The 20,221-nt window shown below is 38.2% G+C and overlaps 1 protein-coding gene across 1 annotated transcript; it reads right to left on the minus strand.

Annotated features, from left to right (window-relative positions):
• Window positions 1-6,326: 6,326 nt before the first annotated feature.
• DECR1 (2,4-dienoyl-CoA reductase 1) lies at window positions 6,327-17,907 on the minus strand. Its single transcript, XM_054385444.1, has 9 exons — window positions 17,709-17,907; window positions 16,682-16,739; window positions 16,473-16,559; window positions 13,907-14,054; window positions 10,728-10,827; window positions 9,507-9,579; window positions 7,344-7,490; window positions 6,579-6,641; window positions 6,327-6,476 (listed from the first exon to the last, which is right to left on the minus strand). Exons 1-9 carry the CDS (start codon window positions 17,855-17,857, stop codon window positions 6,417-6,419), a joined length of 885 nt encoding a protein of 294 aa, XP_054241419.1. The 5' UTR covers window positions 17,858-17,907; the 3' UTR covers window positions 6,327-6,416.
• Window positions 17,908-20,221: the final 2,314 nt, after the last annotated feature.

Consider the following 20,221-nt stretch of genomic DNA (forward strand, 5'->3'; position numbering starts at 1 on the left):
GTGTGGCACATTCCTTTCAGTTTGTTTCTATACTGTTTGTAATGTACAGTTTTTGTAACAATAAGATTGATAAAGAGAATGTCTATGTTTGGGCCAGTCTGTATATTCAAAAAGAAACTAAAATGTGTTGGGGTTGGTTTTGGTTCTGGTTTGGTTTTGTTTTTTTTTTTTCTTTCATAAACACAGCTGGAAAAAAAAATTAAACCTGCTGACATTGCTGTGGTCATCATATCCTTTGACACTTGCAACGTTTCTTGTTCATAACAAAAAGGTCTACAGGCACCTTTCCCTATTGCAACTAATTTTATTTTATTTTTTTAAATGCAAACCATGAATTCAGATTAAATGCAAGCCATGAATTCAGTTTAAATACAAACCATGAATTCAGATTAAACACCATCTAGGTCTGGAAGAGGAAAGAGACGTTGGCATGTCTGATTTCCAAAACTGAACGAGGCAATAAGAAACATTTTCAGTTGTCAAACCATCCACTTACAGGTCTGTGCTCTCTGAAGTTTTTCAATTACTCTTCTCTTTATGAACTCATAGCATATAGACAAAGCATTTATCTGGGCTAGATCTCCACACAGTAGCTGACAAAAATGTAGTGTTTTCAGTCTAGCTGTTTAACTTTATTGAATTTAAACATAGGCACTTCAGAAATAAATGCCTTTAATCTGTCTTGGAATCTTGGCTAAATGACAGGTAGTATAGTTAATACACAGATTAACATATGATATTATAAGTGTACCTTTCATGACTATTGCTGTGTCAGAGAATATGACAATCCATTTTCTAAACTATTTTCACATTTTGCAGGTTATAATTATTCTAGTAAATTGCTGTTTTTACATCATATTCTGTGTAATCTATAATTAAATTTAATATCCTAAGATTGTTGGTGTCTAGTTTGTCTATCTCCTGAATTCTGTTTTTTTTTTTTTCTCTGTACCATGTAAAGGAAAAAAAAACCCAAACAACTATTTAAGCAAAATGTGCCTCCTTGGATCTTACAGAGGATTACTGTCTATAACATTAACATGAAAATTTAACACTAAACAAAGAGAAAAATCTAATACAGATTTTATACCAGTGTAGTAATTCAGTTTACATGTGGGTTCTGCTTTTTACTATGCTACAGAGGTGTCTTTTTTTAAATGGGATCTATCCTATGGAAACAGCCCTGTCCTTTTTCAGCTTAATATTTTGAGCCTGGTTCCCTTTTTACTTTACAGCAGTTTTATGCCAGACAACTCCAAGAACATCCAGGCTATTGCTCCCACGATGTACTGGTGTGGGAAGGAAACTGGGCTGTGTCTTCAAGCCAATAAACCTATGTTGCCTCCATTTACAACCATTTCAGAAGCAGTTCCAGGTTAGCTTATTAGCTGTATGCAACTTCTCAGATGCATCTCTGTGTCTTTTTTAACAAGCAGAAGCAAATGCATTTTATTTGAATGTGCCTCAAACAATGAGGCTCAGATCCTTCCAAATTATAGTCACCGAACTCCCACTGAATCCTTGAATTCCTCAGGTGAACTCAGTACCATTTCGGGAATGGCCTAATGGCCTTGGGATCTCTCCAATGTGAGCCTTGGAAAAATAAGGAGTAGATGGGGCCAGATGAGGTCTTGCTAAAAAGGAAAAAAAAATCACATAAATGAAAGATTAATCTAACTCATTCTCAGCACTTTACTCCCACTCCATGCACAGTGACTTAGCTTCTCACCTGCTTGGTCTCCTCTTTTCTCTATGCAATGTGAAATACAATTGTGTATGTTAAGTGAAGGAACAGCAAATCTGCCTATCAGTACAATAAATGACTGATATTGTTCATACCATGCACTTGAAACCCTGGATTTTGCCTTATTTTAACATTATAAAAGTGTAAAGAGAAAGGAAAAAAAAAATCCCCAGCTTGTATGTAAAAATATGATATGACTGTTTGCTAAAATAATTAGAGTGGAAGACAAAGAGTTTGAAGGGTTTAGACAAAAAGTCACTAGAGAAGCTGGAATCTGTCTTCCTGGACATGACTAAAGTTAGCCTGTCACAGATCTGTTCTGAAGCCACCCTGCTACTACTGCTGCTGCCCACCAGCTGGCTCTACTGTGCAGCAAAACACAGAAAGCAGGTCTCAGTCACCCACAGGCAGAATGGTTTCTCATAAATAAAACTTGGATTAAAAGACAGCAACTTAAACCCCCAGTTCTAGCAAAGGTGTAAGCTATGGCAGTGCAGAGCAAAGTGTAGCAGCTATGGGTCAAAACTGCTGTGGAAACTCCAGGTTTCAAAGTCCCTAAAATAATCCTGGGCAGAGCTCTTACATAGTGTCAAGGCTGGGGCAGAATGAGGCTTGGAGTAATGAAAGAGATGATAGGGAAGGCTGCAGGTTTCTTTCTTCTAGTAGACATCTGGTACCCAAAGCAAAAATTCAAAGTAATATTGTAGCATTCACAAAAAATAATTGTATGAGGTAGTGCAGCTATGCCATATTCCTGCTGAAGAGAGAAACTGACTGACACCTAACTACCTAGGATCCACTTTATTGAGGCTGTGAACCATTTTACTGTACATATTTTATTAAAATAAATATTCAAATAAGCACTCAAGACAGCAAATACTCCAAAACTCTGTCCTACAAACCAGAAATTGGTGTGCTGTAAAAAGTTTTAGCCCATTTTAGCTTAAATGTGTACAAATTTGAATTTTTGGTATTTGGAGAGGACTTAGAGGAAGGCTGGTGCAGGACTTTTTAGAAGGGCTTATAGTGATAAGACGAGGGGCAATGGCTTGAAACTGGAGCAGAGTAGATTTAAACTGGACATAAAGAGGAAGTTCTTTACAATGGGAGTTAGTGAAACACTGAAACAGGTTGCCCAGGGATGTGACTGAGGGCCCATCCCTGGAGACATTCAAATCAGACTCAGTGTGTCCCTGGGCAGCCTGATCTAGTTGGAGGTGTCCCTGCTGACTGCAGGGGGTTGGACAAGATGACCTTTGAGGGTCCCTTCCAACCTGATGCAACCTGTGAATCTGAAAATTAAAAATCAACACACTGCTTGGTATTCAAATCAAAGAAGGTGATTTTCCTATTAATTTTAAAGCACAAAATAATGAAAAAATAAAGTAGGGTAAGTATGAGGCCCTTCAAAAAGCTATGACACTATAAATGCAGTGTTTGCTGACACATAAACCTGAGCAGTACACAAACCACTGCACGTTATGGAGAACACCAGGCTCGTTCTCATGGGCAATTTAGTCAGGATTGCACACAGGTCTTGAAGTGAGTGATTTGGCTTTCACTCACTGCTGCTCTGCTCTATCCTGAGCAATGGATGCCCAGTATCATTGCTCTGGTCTAATCTCCCCTGTTTACAACTTACGCATCTCTGAAAAGCTGACCCACACGAGCTCACGCAATTCCTAACCAGCACATTCCTTGTGCACGTGTCAAATGCTGAGACACAGCAGTGCTTCTGTGTCAGACAAACCTGGTCTCACAAAATAGGCAGAGGCTGCTGCTGAACTCCACCTGACATCTTGTGCATTCATGCTAAGCTCTCATCATAATCATGGTTATAATCACAGGCTGCAGAGGCAGAGCAAAATCCACATCTACTTGCTGTGTCTACGAGGAGACTCAGCATCCGTGTTTAGGCACCCAAATATATGTGGCCTGATTTCTGAAGTGCTGAGCACCTCTAAATCCCACTGAAATCAGCTGGAGCTGTTTGCACCAATTAAAGTTCTTCACAATGAGAGTGGTAAAATAGTGGCACAGGTTGTCCAGGGATGTGGTTGAGGCCCTGTCCCTGGAGACACTCAAGATCAGACTTGATGTGGCCCTGTGCAGCCTTGATCTATTTGGAGGTGCCCCTGCTGACTGCAGGGGGATTGGACAAGACCTTTGAGAGTCCCTTCCAACCCAATGCAATCTGTGAACCCATGAATTTTACTGCATATTAAATTAGCACATAAGAAACCTGGTGGTTTTACCTTGGTTAAAGTGGGGTTACATGTTTAGCAGCAACACAACTCCATGGAGTTAGACAAAGGTACAAATTTCCTTGCAATTCAGTGGTTTTACTTGTGTGTTACCAGCAGATGGAAAAAAAAAAGATAAATGAGCAGTTCACATGCCAATAAATTTGGAAGTCAGTATGGACAGGCAGGAACCCAGATTTCCCTCAAACAGTGTCATTTTCTGTTTGTAAAGCAGACTCTTGAATTGGTAAATACTAGCAATATTTTTAACAGTAAGTGATATATTCAGGGAGAGGGAATACCCAGAAATAGGAGAAGCAAAGATTGGCAGCAGTTCTGGTATCATAGCAAAGAGGTAATACAACTGATCTCTCTATTTGCAACCTCAAATTATGATTTCCATAACTTGTTTATAAGCCTGTATTATAATACAATACCACTTCTACAGCATGGAATTAATCAAAGAAGTTGTAACAGACAGGTTCAAAGACAGTAAATCATCACCTGAAATACAAAGAGTAATGTCAAGGCTTAATCGAGCAGACAAGATGTACTTTTTAGCTGCAAACAGACAATGAATCCTCCTTTGTGAGTGCCTCTAAGTCGAGTGATAACATCTTTGACTGATGGGTCATACAAATGTCATTTTAAAAAAGGTATTTGGATTCCAGGAAGATTTTCCTCATCATCGATGAAAATTAAACTGCCTCTGCAACCCTGAGACTTCTTCCATGCTTTCCATGCACACCTGTACACTGACCCATTCCTCTGCTTTCTTGTTCCTTCAATTTCACCTCTGTGAGACTATTATGACTCAAAGCAATACCTTTTTCATGTTCCCATTTACCTTGTGGCTCACTGGCAGTCTGAGGTAGCACCAGGAGTGCAACAATCTCAGGGAAAATCAGCATAAGAGAGTGTCCTCAATGTGGATACTGTGGATTTCTGGCTTTCACTATGTCAGTAGACCTTACACCCAAGTACCATGGTAACTATTGCTGGAAAAAAATAATTTAACAGAGCTAGGCTTACCTCCCTTTTCTCTTCCCTCCCCCCATCTTTCCATCTCACCTTGCTCCCAGCAAAAAAGTGTCCCTGCTTTCCATACCTAAAAATACATGATGCAGGCAGGACTATTAAAACTATAAAATCAATCCTAAATTAATGTTGAGATTGGAATGTGCCTTTTTTCTTAACCTTTTCCACCTGCACTCCACCCAGGACCTGTATTTTGTGAGCTAAAAGGATGTGCTAGTCTTGCTGCTTCAGATGACCAGATCCCAGGGGAATGCTGCCAGGTGTATCTGCCTGGCTGTTTCTTTGCAGAATCATAGAATCATACAATGCACTGGATTGGAAGAGACCTCTAAAGGTGATCTAGCCCAGCTCCCTAAAAGTGCCTACATTGTTTGAAGGAGGAGGGAAAAACAACTGGCAACTCCCTAATCTGGAAAACGTACAACTAAAAGAAGGACAGCAATAAATACTGTTTGTCTGGTGGTTTGTTTTTCAATCACCTGCTTATTTGGGATGGATAAACTGACTAGATTCAGAGGTAATGTCTTTTTGAAGCTTCTTTAGTATCAGCCTGTGAACACAAATGAAACCTAGGGATTCCTGTCAATCTCACTCAATGAGGTTTCATAGTTTTCAATCCAGATTTACTGATGTCCTTCACTGGTCTATGAAGACTCCCCTAGTCACACAGACTAGCATAGCAAATGATTTTTAGAATCATAGAACCACAGATCCTAATTTGCAAGAACATTGACTTAATCATGACAAAGAGCAAGCTCCTTAGAAAAGCATTGCTGGTCCTTAAATGCCAGTTTTAAAGTTCAGCATAAAATAATTAACAGATTGAAAATGTCAGCCAAAGATGAGACTATGATAGTGAGGTTATTTCAAGATTCTGTAAGTAACCAGAGGAATTACTTCCCATCTCAGTGCATGCAGTCCTGCTGATAACCTGAAGCTTTGTTATTTGCAGGTTTAAGATTGATTTCTGAAGTGTGAAATTTAGGACTTGATAGTTTTCCCTCAGATTAACAATTATATTTAAATATGACAGCCCTCAATTGCTACTGGATTTACAACAGTGAGATAATAAGAAACACAAAAATCCTCTGAAATATAAAAGACTAAAATAAAACAAACTGTAGACCACATCATGGCTATGAGACATAAGCTAAAGACCAGTAACAATACCAGGGTACAACTGTTTTTCACTACGAGCAACAGATTATACTGTAGATGGGAAAAACACAGATGCTTTATTCAAAGTATGGTAATTTCAAAGTATTTTATTGAAATCAGCATACAAAAGATTTTGAAGGCTATTTCTCAATTGGTTATTTCTAAATATTGATGAAGAAGTAGTGGTTCATTTCCACAAATCTCCACTGTACAGTTACACAGTTTTCACAGTGTTAAGAGCCTTTTGTTTTTCTAATCATTGCCTCCATTATATCCCACTGCTCCTTGGTAACCTAATAAAAGGAAATAAAAAACAAAACCAGTTTTATTAAAATTTCATATAATAATTACACATCTTTGTTTGAATGTAAAGTAGTAAGCAAGGAATTTCATACCTTCCTCAAATCATTAAATTCTCCTGCCATAGAAACAAATTCTCCACCATCCATTCTGACAACCTAGAAAAAAGCATAAGCAAGGCATTTAATAATAGGGAGGGTTCTGTAGCACTCCCTTGTTTATGAACTGTGAAAGTAGTTTTTATCAATCTGGATTAGAAAAAAAAAAAATCAATCACATCCCAGAGCTATTTTTAAAGGTACTAATCACTATAATTAAAAGGTAAATAATCCATAGATTCACAGAATGGTTTGGGATGGAAGGGACCTTGAAGATCATCTAGTTCCAACCTCCTGCCATTGGCAGGGACACTTTCCATTAGACCAGGTTGCTCAAGGCCTCATCCAATCTGGCTTTGAACACCTCCAGGGAGGAGGCATCCATGACCTTCTTGGGCAACCTCTTCCAGTGTCTCAGGACCCTCATTGTAAGAATTTCTTTCTCATCTCCAGTCTAAAGCTGCCCTCCTCAAGCTTCAATCCATTCCTTCTCATCCTATCCCTTGTAGAAAGTCCCTTTCCAGCTTTCTTGTAGCCCCCTTTCAGGTACTGACAGGCTGCTATAAGGACTCCCAGAAGCTCTATCTCTCTCAGCCTGTCCCCAAAGGGGAAGTGCTCCAGCCTTCCATCATCTTCTGAACCCAGAATGCTCCAGACTGCTTGGGAGGAATTTCTAAGTAGCAAGTTTTGTTTCCTTTCTGAAACTAGGGCTTAAAAAACATCAGCAGGGTAACTGTACAAACAAGATCAGCCAAAACTCACTGCTCCATTAACCCAGCTTGCATAGTCACTGCAGAGATAGGCAGCAAGATTTGCAATTTCTTCTACAGTTCCCAAACGTCCACAGGGAATCCTCCCAATCATTTCCTTCTCAAATGCACCTGTGGGGTCAAGGCGGCTAAAGGCACCCTGAGAATTAAGAGAAACATAGAAAAATAAATATATTTAAAAATAACTACATCAGAAATTAAAGTGCTACAGAGATGTTATTAATCATAAACATTATGGAAGTTAACATTTGTGAGTAAACTGTTTACACCCTGACTGTCAGTAAGATGAAAAAAGAAAGTAGGAAACAAAATAATTTATCCCTGTTGCACTGATAGGCATCTACTGAGCATGGAATGCTGGAATTTAACACCTCTGGGAGAGTCACCTACCATCTATCCATGAAAAAAGAAGGGTTTAACAATCTTTTGTTTCCCAAGTGCCTTTGACAAATATTTGAAGAAATAAGCAAGACTCAAAATTGCTGCGTTAACTGCAGCAGAAACAAGGGAGAAAAAACAAGAAGGGAAAAGTGGGAAAAGGACAGAAATAAATTACATGAAGAGTAAGTAAAACTTAAAAAGAAATCAAGCTCAGTTAATTGCAGCAATGGCTAGAACTAAAGTCAGTCACTGGAAGTTTTAGTACTTGAATAGTTTAGAATGGCATGGGTTTTTTTTGTTCTTCCTGGCTCTTCCACAAGGAAACAACCTTCTAAGGCAAAACCAGAAATGTGTTAGGAACATTTCTGTTATGTTAATGAAATTATGATAGTTAAGTCCTCTACTGCCATGTTTTTTCATGCCAGTTTATAAGATTATGTCCTGGGTACAGCATTGCACTTGTTACATGTTTTCCTTTTCCTATCATGACTCACAAGAGGGCTCTTTGAAGACAGGAATGCAGCACATAAGGCAGGAAGCCCAAATTTTGCTATATGCTAAGTAAAGGCAAGTCTGCATTTGGATGCTTTCAGGGAAGTTCTAAGTAGCTGCTTATTAAGAACAGAGTGTCTCAAGTGGGAAATACATTATTAGTTGAAATTAAAACCATTAATGGGTAGCAGTATTAATGTTTAAAGCACCTAACATGCCCAAAATTGTAAGAATCTGTAAGTCAGTGATACCAGGACATCATACAGTGCATGCCAAAAGTTTATGTGGGTTCAAAAAGCAATAGGACAAATTAATGGAAGAAAACCAATCTGTTAAGATTACAACATGAAGAGATAGCAACTGTATCAAACCATCCGGGCCACAGGCTGCTGGGGGCTGGAGATGTAAAGAAGAAATGTCACTAAACGTTTTCCTTCTACTCTTGCCACACACAAAACATGGAAGACTTCTGGACTGATCCAGTAACATTGCTTCAACAATTTTATAACCCTGCCAATACTGCCACTTAGCTCTCCTTACAGTTAAAAAAAGTAAAACTACATTCCTACCCCAAAAAAACAGCAAAACCAACTGCTAAATGTTTTATAGGTAGTAGTATTACCATTATTAGCTGTTAGTGCTCATAATTGTAATATTTTGATTCAATGTGAAATGGATCCTCCTCTTTCTTCTTGCAGGACTGCTTTATTTTTTCTTCCTGGTCCAGCTGGTCTGGATTACTTCCTTCAAACCCTCCAATCCTCCTTTTTATTCATATCAAACCTTCACATTTCCTTGGTGACTTAGTTTTTCTCTTTTTAGTTGTGTGATTTTCAACAAAACTAGTGAGATTCTGTTTTCATATACCTAAAAGAGATTCTGAAGTTTTGGGATTGATGAGATACTTTATTTAAAAGTCAGAAAATCAGGTAGAAACAGGCACTTCCACTCCACCAAGTGTAAGAACTCACTTCACTTGACAAACTAGGCACATGCAGTTGATAACCATCAACATTAAATATTTTGATATATCATTTCTTTGAAACACTAAAAGAAGTTTCATTAGTATTAGTGTAATGGAAGAGGCAGTGGCAGGCTTCAGAAGTGGGTAAATTCTGTTTTACAGAAGAACTAAGAGGCAGTGTGTTCAATATTCCAGCAAAGTCTTGACTACCAAGAAAATCATACCTAAAGTTACCAGTTACAGGAAAGGTTAGACCATCTTCAAGTCAAGTCAGCACTACAAAGCATTTTCAAGGTTGTTTCACTTCATGCTATGTACCTTTGTTTTTATTGGACCTGGTTGAATCACATTGAATCTCATGCCATATTTACCCCATTCGGCCGCAAGAGACCTAAAATTTCATTAACAGAATGCATCAGCATTTTAAATACAATATTTTAATCATGCTAATCAGCAAAAATAATATTTCAAACTGAATCAAAGGTGTAAATGCTAGAGCCTTCCTGAAACTGGTATTTCTGCTTAAGGGTTTAGGTTTTTTTTTTTTTCTTAACAAAAATATTCCAGAGAAGAAAAAAAAATCACACTCACAAACCATGGAATACTGATTTAAAGGATGCATCATGGATAAAGCTACATTCAGGAGCAATTCTTTCTCCCTTGCATATCTTGCAGATGATTTGAGCACCTAAACTCATTGACAAAGAGCTGTTGGGCCTCCCTTTCTCTCTGGTAATTCAGACTATCTCACAAGTAAACACCTCTAACATTTTCAACATAGCTCTCACATCAGATGCTTTGAGATAACACGGAACAGGTTATATTCTAAAATGGGACCAGAAGAATAATTTTTGCTTTATGGCAGCATTTGCTCTGCATAAGCTACACTTCAGATAGATCATCTGCTACAGCGAAAGAATTAGCTGGGCCATGAAGTCTCTCAAAAGTGCACACTTCAGTTACAGCTCTATGGAACAGAAATCAAGGCCATCACTCATTCCCTCATCTTTTTCTGGATAAAGAATTCTGGTTGCTAAGTGGCTGCCAAGCTATTCAATTCCTTCTGCCAAAGTGAAGGGGAGGATCTGTTTGCTATTAAGGACTGTACTACAGTAATGATGATAGACAACTTTTTGTCGAGTAACAGGGATACATCACATGATAATGTTCTCAATTAAGTGTAACTGCAGATCTTAATTTAAAACAGTGGTAAGAAACACATTTCTTTATAAAAATAGATAAGTGAAGCAACAGTATACTCAAATACAAGCCTGCCTTCCTGACACAAAAGTGGAAGGCACTACAGACCTCACACAGTTCCCTGAACAACTGTCTTCAAGAGCTGGCTTGCCTAGGAGAATGCAAGAGCATCTCTGATTATCAGCACTCTATAACTGACATTTTATTTGCTAGGATACTGGAGGCAGGAAGGTTCTCTTATTATACAGGAAGACTATACAAACTAGCTCCATTTTTATAGCCCAGCTAGCCTATCTCAAGGATGTGAAAAGCAGTAACATATTTTGCTATATTACTCACTTGCTCATTGCTTCTACACCAGCTTTTGCAGCGGCACTCGGACACACAAATCCTGAACCACTCTCTGCATAAACTGTTGTTATAGCCAGGAATGCTGCTCCTGGAAGTTGCAAAAACATTAAACAAAAAACCAAACAAACCACACTAAACAAACATAAAATGCATGAAGATCAAACTCTGAATTTAAGGAAAAAGCAACCTCAGGGTAGAAAAGTTTGCAGCTCAAGTGCTAAGGATGCCATTTCCTCCTGGATGTAAAAAGGTATTTTAAAAATCTAGTCTTGGAAGCTCTGCTTTCAAGTCTTTTTATTTTTATTCCCTCTTTCCCATGAATGTTAAGGGTTGTCCATATAAATGTAAATAGCTATTGATTAGGCTCCAAAGGTCTAAATCCTCTGACTTCTACTGATAATGGATTTCTATGCACAGATCAGTCTAACTGGACTGAAGGCTAAGATCTTATTGTCTTTTCAGAAGCCAGGTAATTTGCCTTGATTTCATCAATTCTTGGCTAAAAAGAAAAATCTAAAAGAAAAAAATCAACTTTAACAATTAGGTTTGACATAACCTTAAAATGACACAGTTTAGGCCTTGAGTTAATGTTTATGCAGAAAGGAGTTTTTAAAAGAAATTTTCAGAAGGTTTTTCTGCAGCAGAGCTTGTGACAAAGTTAACCTTTGTAACTTTCATCACAACAAACTGTATTATAGAAAGATGACTTTCTTTCACTATGTTGTATTTCATGACAGATTTGGCAAAAACATTATGGAAAACAATGGAAAGTGCAACTGTTTGCTTCATCTTTCTTTTATAGAAGCCTGGAAATTCTGATTGTCTGACCAATGACTAGCATGAACTTACTTCAAGTGGGAAATGGAGGACAAAGGCTCACAGTTTCACTACTTACGCCACAGTAACTAAAATAACTGTGCTACTTACTGTATTTTAAACATAATTTAATTGGAATAGTTACCCAAGGGATATTTCTACAACAATATACATTACTGGCAGAATGTACGTGATGCTGAACTAGAGACTCAGTTAAAAAAATCACAGTAATGTTACACAAGAGAAACTGAAGAGAACCACAAACAAGGCTTGAGAGAAATGTCAACAGATATTCAGAAACCACAGACCCTGTTTACAAAAAAAGGAGTCTGTAGTGAGAAGCACTTTGAAAAGAAGTATCAGAGGTCAAAACACAAAGCAACTCTGAAATTATCTAGAGATGATTGTTCATTAAACACTCTGCAGAATTAAACCACAGAATTTTTAAAATACAGGTGAGTTGGGTGAACCTAACACAGTAACATGAATGACTCAAAATTCACAGCTTTTAAGTTTAAAGTACACTGCAGGTCACACTGTTTTTATGTCTAAAGACTCTATTCAAATGGATAGTATCTAAACAATGAAATCTTCTTATTTTGTAAAATTTTAGTGCACAAATAAATAATGTGCTAGCAGATTAGAAATGCCTTTTAAATACCAGTACAAACTTCAGAGCCTAAAATCACAGCATTTTTATTATTTACTAAATTAGGTTTAATGTAGGTCATGCTGCAGACCTAAAACATCTGCCAGGGTTCTAGTAATTGTCAGATGTATATCATCCTCACAGATTGTTCTAGAATACCTGCACTGGGCAGCATCTCCATCATTTTGGAAGCTAAGGTGTCTGCTCAAATGGAAAAATCCAAGCAAATGAAAAGAAAGTAAAGTTGGGGAAGGAGAGGACAACCACCCAGTGCACTTGATTTACTTGCAAAAACATGTCTTAAAGTAAGCCTTAAATAAATAAGTCTTTACTTACAGATAGAGTTCCCTGGAAAGAAGGCAAGCAATAGCAAAAGAAATTAATGTGTTTGGGAAGCTTAGAAGTGAAAGGAAGAGACAACATTAAGGTAAATGACTACTGGATTTTTCTGAGTTTGAAGGTGGAAGCAAGGAAAACAGTTTTTCATTCAAAAGCAGCAGAGACAAAGGCATTTTAAAGTCGTATTCATATTACTCCAGGGAGATATTGCATGCTTCTGAAAGGCCATAAAGCAAACTGTTACCCTGGTTTGCTATAACAATACAGTAAATCAGAGCTGAGGATGGGTTTTTAATGAGGGAATATTAGCACTAGAATGGTGGAAATTATTTTTTCCTGTGGAGATAAAAAATATGTGGGAAATACTTTGTCAACTGACCAAAACCTATATGCACTTAGTGAAACAACATTAACTTTATATTGTTATCATTAAATGGTACAAATCCACTCAGTACTTTTTGGAGAGAAGTTCTGATGAGATTCAGCTAATTCAGGAGTTGGAAAAATACAGTGTTTTATTTTAACAGTGCCTGTACCTACAAAACAGAATTCACAAGTGAGGGCACACAGAAAACTATACAACACCTCACTGTTTTTAAATGCTATTTGACATTATATTATTCTGATCTAAAACTAAGCTCACTGTTTTTCAGTTCATAACTAGAGGATAATGTAAAATAAAAGCAGTTCTTTGTATATAATTTATGACATGACATAGAAGGGTAAAAATTATCTTTCCCTTAAAGACAATAATCTGGTTAAGTAAATCTTTGGCTAAATAGTATATCAAAGAACTACTACTAAGACTTATACTTGGGAAAACAAAGCCTAATCCTGATTTAAGTTTCAAAATGATCTTTCAAATTATCTCAAAGATAATATTCTCTACTGCTCGTAGTCAAATACTACAGGTGTGAATTTTATTTAAGTGTGGAAGGAAAATTCAAAGTAATATCTGACCTGCTGTTCATTTAAACAAATGCCACATGTTCAGTTGCTCAGTGAAACCGACACAGATATAGAAGACTCAAAGTCTGTGCTTTAAATAACCCTTATTTTTCACATTTTAGAAACACTTTATAACTAGTACAAGCTCTGCAATCACATTTTTATTCTCAGCCTCATGGCCTTTGAGTCCAATTTAACAGCAGATTCTACAATGAAATAATTGCTAGCCAGTTCCACTGTGTGATATTTAAGTACAGCTTTATGAAAATGAAGTTTCTTCCTAGAAAAGATGTAGGATTTGTAAAAACCTGTGTTTCTTTTCAAGCTCTCAAAACTAGCTACAAAAACAGTAAGGCAAGGAAAGTAAGTAGTAATATTATGTCACAATGTTTAGTTGTCATTTATCTTAAGATACCTTTTTGTGCTTTAATGAGCTCCTTTCCAACTTCCAGAGTTACAAAAGCAGTACCGTTAAGCACAATATCAGTTATTGTTTTCCATGCATTTGGAGAAAGTCGTTCAGAAGGGGAAACAAAGTTTCCAGCTGCGTTGTTTATCACAACCTGAAACACATGGAGGAAAATCTAACAGTTAACTAAAAACTCTTCCTGACACAAAAGCAAAGAATTTACATGGAACTTCTTAAGTGTTTCCAAGCAGAAAAGTAAAAACACCCTCATCAAATGAGGCATGGGGCTAGGGCAGAGAGAGACAGGGAGGAAATAATCCATCAGAAATTTTAACATCTGCAGCACAGATACATATCAGTAACAAAATGAGCTGTACTTCCAAACTGCTGTGGTTAAAAGTACTGAGGACGGCAAATGCAGAGGGAGACTTAAGTTACTATTGTCCCTAGTGTCTCGAGTGCATCCTAACAAAAAAGTTTGTTCCCACCAAGTTCCAATGTAATGGATGCACAGCAATAAAACCAAAAGTAGTTCAAGTAACCTGATGACTATAGTCTGGATTATCTGACTGTTGCATAACAGGATGTCAAATCAGTCCTGACAAAGAGAATATCATGATTTAGTGGACTACAAGCAACTGGCACCAGACTTTATTGGAACAGATCTGTCATTTATTGCCTTTCTACAAACAATAATTAGGCAGAGGGTACTTTTGATAGATCATCTGCTTGGCCCTTGAAGCTAGCAAATTAGATACATTTTCTAAGGGGACTAAGCATCACATAAAAAGCCTTTAAGACAAAACTTATGTTGATGGATCCTGTGTATTTAATAATAATATAACACGCTAAAGCAGTAAAATGGAGAGTTACTTATGGAATAGCAACTACATTTAAGTAGGTTTGCAAATAAAACAAAGCCTTTGTCCTGAAGAACTTTTGAGCTAAATTAAGACATCAGAATTTTTAATAACAGAACACAGTACATATTGCAGGAATGTAAAACAAAATGCAACAGACAAATTACAGATGGCAAATACAATTTAAAGACCTCCCTACAATTTGAATTAAAAAATAAAGTAAAATCCAAACAGCTCGAGATAGTAAGGAGGTTACTTGAATCACTGAATAAATACAGCCAAGACATAGCAATAGAACTAGTGCACTAAGGCATGCATGACACAATCTTTAAGGTATGTAGATATACATGACTGCCAAAACAATCCATATAACAAAAAAACGACTGCTTCCTAATTGGGAGTAACAGTCTTGGGGACAGAATGGACAGAATAAAGTTAGAAGGAATATGATGCTGTCATTAATGTCAGTCTTCCAAACCTCACCTCACAATCACAGTGGCAGTCACATTCTGGCTTGCAGTATTCATAAACTCACGTGTCATGTCTGTCACTGTGAGAAAAACTAGACAAAAATAACTGAGTATTCAGACTCTGCAGTCTCTCTTAATTAAACATACTACGTGGAATTAAATAGAAAGGAAATGCTTGTAAAGAACAAGTCATAGGTAATATTTACTCAGAAAATTACTGATGCACTTAAAATATAATAATACATAGGAAGAAGCCTCTTCTCTGTGCAGACACATAAAACCAGAAGATGTGCTCTGGCCCAAAACTGCAGTAACTAGTAGTCAAAATAATACCCCAAGTATGCTGTCTACAAATCAGGACAGTGAGGTGTCTTATTTTATAGCACTGTTACAGCATATAGCTGTGAGAAATAGTTCCTCCAGTTCTTAGCACATCTAGAATTCAGTAACATAGTACCAAATTTCAAAATTCAGTTCCATGTGCATAGGAAGTTATTGGTGAATGCAAAGTGTCTACACTACAGGGATGACAGTTTTAAATCCACAGTAACCAGTTTAAATCTCATTGACTGCCCTTCACATCAATGGTAATACCCTTATCACTTTCTATCAGTTAGCAGAATCTGAGTTCTCTCATGATCAGATCATTTTGGTGCCTATCATTGCTCAGACTCCACCAGACCATCCTCCTCAAAGCAAGTCTGATGTGAAGAGCGCTGTATTTCAGTGTATTTATTTTAGCTCTGTAGAAGTGACAAACTATTACAGAGCATATGCTTAGCTTGACTAAGGGTCTTTCTTTTTTGACTTTATAAGAATTTAGTAATCGAGTAGGAACCTTCTTTGTGTATTTTAATAAGCTAAGCAAGGGCCAAAGATGATGTTTATGATTACTTCTATTTCTAAGCTGTGAAACACTCTGTTAACAAGCAACAGTACCAGTAAGCTAAGTCACCTTCTTAGGAAGATTTAAGGGCAATATTCTGTTCACAAAGAATCCCATCAGAATTAGCCCACTGTTTACAAAGGGACTATTAGTCCTTTCAATAAGGACAACAATGTTTTGTCTATTCAGCTGCTAAGTATTTTAAGAACCACAGGAAAAGAGTAAGCAGTGTAACTGTGAATGTCAGCTTCATCTTGAAATACAGCCACTTCTCTAGGGTCTCTTCAGATTTCATTAACTTTCTCTAGCCCTCTCTCAGTACTGAAGACTGAAATCCTTTTCACTGTAACACTTACATTAGGATGTCCTGCCACTTGGATTGCTTTAGCAACAACATTCTTAACTGAATCTGGATCTCTCACATCACACTGGAGCGCGTGAACCTATAAAATGATGGAAAAGCAGCTGTAAGAGTTTAGAACCACTCATAAATTAAAGAAGCCCACAGAAGCACCTACAATCATTTACAGTACACCACCACATTCACAATTCTGTGTAAATTTACCTTATTCCCTGTTTTAGAAGAAATTTCTTCCGCAGTTCCTTTCAGTACATCAAGTTTTCTAGAAATAAGTACACAATGTCACTACATTTCAATTAAATGCAATTACAATTCAGATTAATAAAACCTAGGGATTTTTTTTTTCTGAGCAAGTATCAGCTAAACCTTAAAACATCATTTTGTATGTGTGTGTGCATGTGTGTTTCTGATTTTCACAAAAACTGAGCTTTAAGACAAAACCTGTATTTAGCCACTAACTTTCTAAAAGAAAATATTTAATCAAGGTAATTTCTGGTCACTACCACTTCAAAGCAACTCAGAAGTTGCTACAAGAAAAGGCCATTTTAAGCTAACCAAATACAGTAAGCTACAAAAAATATTTTCATTGTGAGCACATAATCATCACAAACTGAAGTTCTAGATATTACTGTGAGTATTTTAGAAGGGACACATAAATTCAGATATAAACATAAATACCTAAACCACTACTTGGGAGAATGTCACAACACTTTTGTTTGATTAAAAAGGAGATTATTTTTCTAATCTTCACTGTAGTGCTACTGAAGAGAGCTGTATAAAGACCATCCTCATCAAGGGAAAATCAAGGCTTTAAAGTTGTAAGAATTAAGAGGAACAACTTTAATTCTTTACTGCAATTCAAATCTGTATCGGCAACAACTGTGATAATGCATTCAAAAAGTTCAGCAATGGCCATTCCAATTCTGTGTTCTCTTTTAGGCTTTAGCTGAATTGCTGTCTAATATTCTGGATTGTTTATTTTGATGCTGCATTTCATGGTAATGACTCTAGTTTATCTCTGGATAAACCATTAGATGCTTGCAGATGGATCTGAAAGTTTCTGGTATTTACAATATGACATTACAATTTAAAAGTGCATTGGAATGGAGTAAATACAATAAATGTATCCATTTTATGGTGAAGAAAGCAGGCTCCATTATGAAGAAGAAAACAGATCTGGTCAGCATTCAGTACTAAATGAAAGTCTTGAAGCTACTCCACTAATATTTACCGGCTTGCTATAATACACGTGGCACCTAAGCTGGACAAAGTTGTCGTCATTGCTTTGCCAATCCCAGTACCTCCACCAGTTACCAAGGCCACTTTCCCTTGAAAACTATTTGGTGACAACATCACTTTTTGAAGAGGTGAAAAGAACATGGCTTGCGGTGCACTGCTGTCTTGACACAGCACATTTGGCCCACGGCTGAAAAACTGCAAGAAAAGAAGTGGCAAGTCAGCTTTTGCTCGTCTGCAGGTTCTTTTCCTTGAGGCAGTGGAGGCAACCACCACAGCTGCTGTCATCAACTGAATGTAAGAGCAATTAGATTGTATGACACCAAAGCACAGGGACCTTCACAGCAATGCCAATATTGGACTAGAAAAGCACCTGAGCCATTCCATTGCAACTAGAATCATAGAATCACAGAATGCTAGGGGTTGGAAGGGTCCTCCAGAGAACATCAAGTCTAAACCCCCTGCAAAGCAGGACCATGCAGGACAGGTCACACAGGAAGGTGTCCAGGCAGGCTTTGAAGATCTCTAGAGAAAAGAACCATTGATAAAATACTTCAATAATGATTTTTGCTGTTTTGAAGGTTAGCTACACTTGTGCCTGTCACTTTTACTCATGTGGGGAAAACCATCACCAACTAACTACAGACTTGCAGGATTAGCAGTTCAGACTCATCCATGTAAGGAGGAAATTCTTCACTGTGAGGGTGGCGAGACACTGAAATAGGTTTCCCAGAGAGGTTGTAGATGCCTCATCCCTGGAACTGTGCAAGGCCAGGCTGGATAGGGCTTTGAGGAAGCTGGCCTAGTGGAAGGTGTCCCTGCTCATGGGAGGGAGGTTGGAACTAGATGTCATCTTGAAGGTACCTTGCAACTCAAACCACTCTTTGATTCTATGATTCTTAGTGGTAGCTGAATAATCTGTGCATGCCACAGCTCTAGTGGGACAGGGGACTCACAGAGCTTCAGGCAGGCCTGAGAAAGCATGCATGTGAAACTTTGTGTGGTAACACATTTGCGAAAGGGTGGCACAGGTGAAAACAGAACAAACATGGAATTGCACCCACAACTTAATGGAGCTCATTTTCCAAAGAAATTATGAAACAAATACTACGGGTGAAGAAGAAATGTGGGCACTATGTAGAACAAAATGAAGAAAGTAAAGCTCAGATTAAAGCTAGAATCATCATGAATGTCACACAGTGCAGCAAGTCCTACAGCATTTATAGTAAATGTGTCCTTTAAGGACTCCTTCATGAATTTGGGACTATTCAGCTATGCAGAACAGCTTCTCAGAGATAAAAAGAATAAATCAAAGGTGCTTCTAAGGAATACAAGCAGACCGAATGGAAAATACAAATAATATCACATTTTTCTGAAATAAAATTCTACAGGTCAGATTTGCACTAGATGTCTGTAAATTACTGTCAGTTATTGGTTTTGTTTTTTAATTCTCCCAACAAATAAAATGTGCATATTTTCATGGATATCAAGCCTCTAGGAAAGAGATATGTGAAGATCCTCTTTCAGGTCTTTCATAGTAGTGCTCTATTCATCTCTCTTCAGGTATGCAGGGAGAAAGACTCCCTTCAGCACATGGCAGACTGCAAATCAAGACAGCATTTGGACTCCCCTTTTCTCCAGTCTAAGGAGATAACCAGAGACAATCCCTATGCAGTGCCTGTCCCTCAGCAGGTGCTCTGTTAGTGACAGGCACAGCCCACTCCTCTTGCTTACCACTATAGAAACCATGCAACCAGCTTTACTTCTGCCTAGAGGAGGTGGCAGCAGGCCACAGCAGGGGCAGGCTATAAGGGTATCAGGCAGCCAGAAAGTCGATATAATTCAGCAGTCTTTTTATGAGAGTGCTATCAGCTCATTATTAGTTTCTGCGGCAGGATCTGCTCAATTTAGTAATTCTGTTGTTTAGAGCCAAGGTTTTTAATTAAGAATCAGGTGTAAAGAGAGATACAAAGAAGCCAGTAAAGAGTTTAAAAACCCCCAAACCATTATCAGACCAAAAAACAACCCTCGCTCAGGGGGTAGAAGTGAATCACGAAATGACTGCATAAGGCCCTTTCCGAAGCACACAGCAGGCACTGGTAAGAAGCACTGTGCCTGGGCTGACCTCACCAGAAATGGCCTCCAGCACCACCCACCCAAGCCAGCAAGGGCACTGCGTGGTACCTACACCGCAGTGCATAACTCTGCTACCGGGATCGAAGCGCCATAGCAACGCCCGTACAGCCTGTACTGAAAGGCGAGAGAAACCGGGGCTGCTCCGCGCTAGGACTGGGGGCGTCCCGGGGTGCACAGGCGGCACCGCTGCGAGGGCTCCGAGGCGGACAGGGCCGGCGCTGAGGAGGAACCGGAGAGTGTCTGCACCCTCGGAGACTGTTTCCCTGTCTTCCTGCACCGCAGAGGCCAGAGTCCCAACTCAAGCCTTGGGCACACTTCAGTGACAGCGAGAGGTCCTTGGGTGCAGCTACAGGGTGGGGGAGCTCGACGGGC

Source organism: Indicator indicator, chromosome 12, assembly GCF_027791375.1.
Source record: "Indicator indicator isolate 239-I01 chromosome 12, UM_Iind_1.1, whole genome shotgun sequence".
Lineage (NCBI taxonomy): Eukaryota > Metazoa > Chordata > Aves > Piciformes > Indicatoridae > Indicator > Indicator indicator.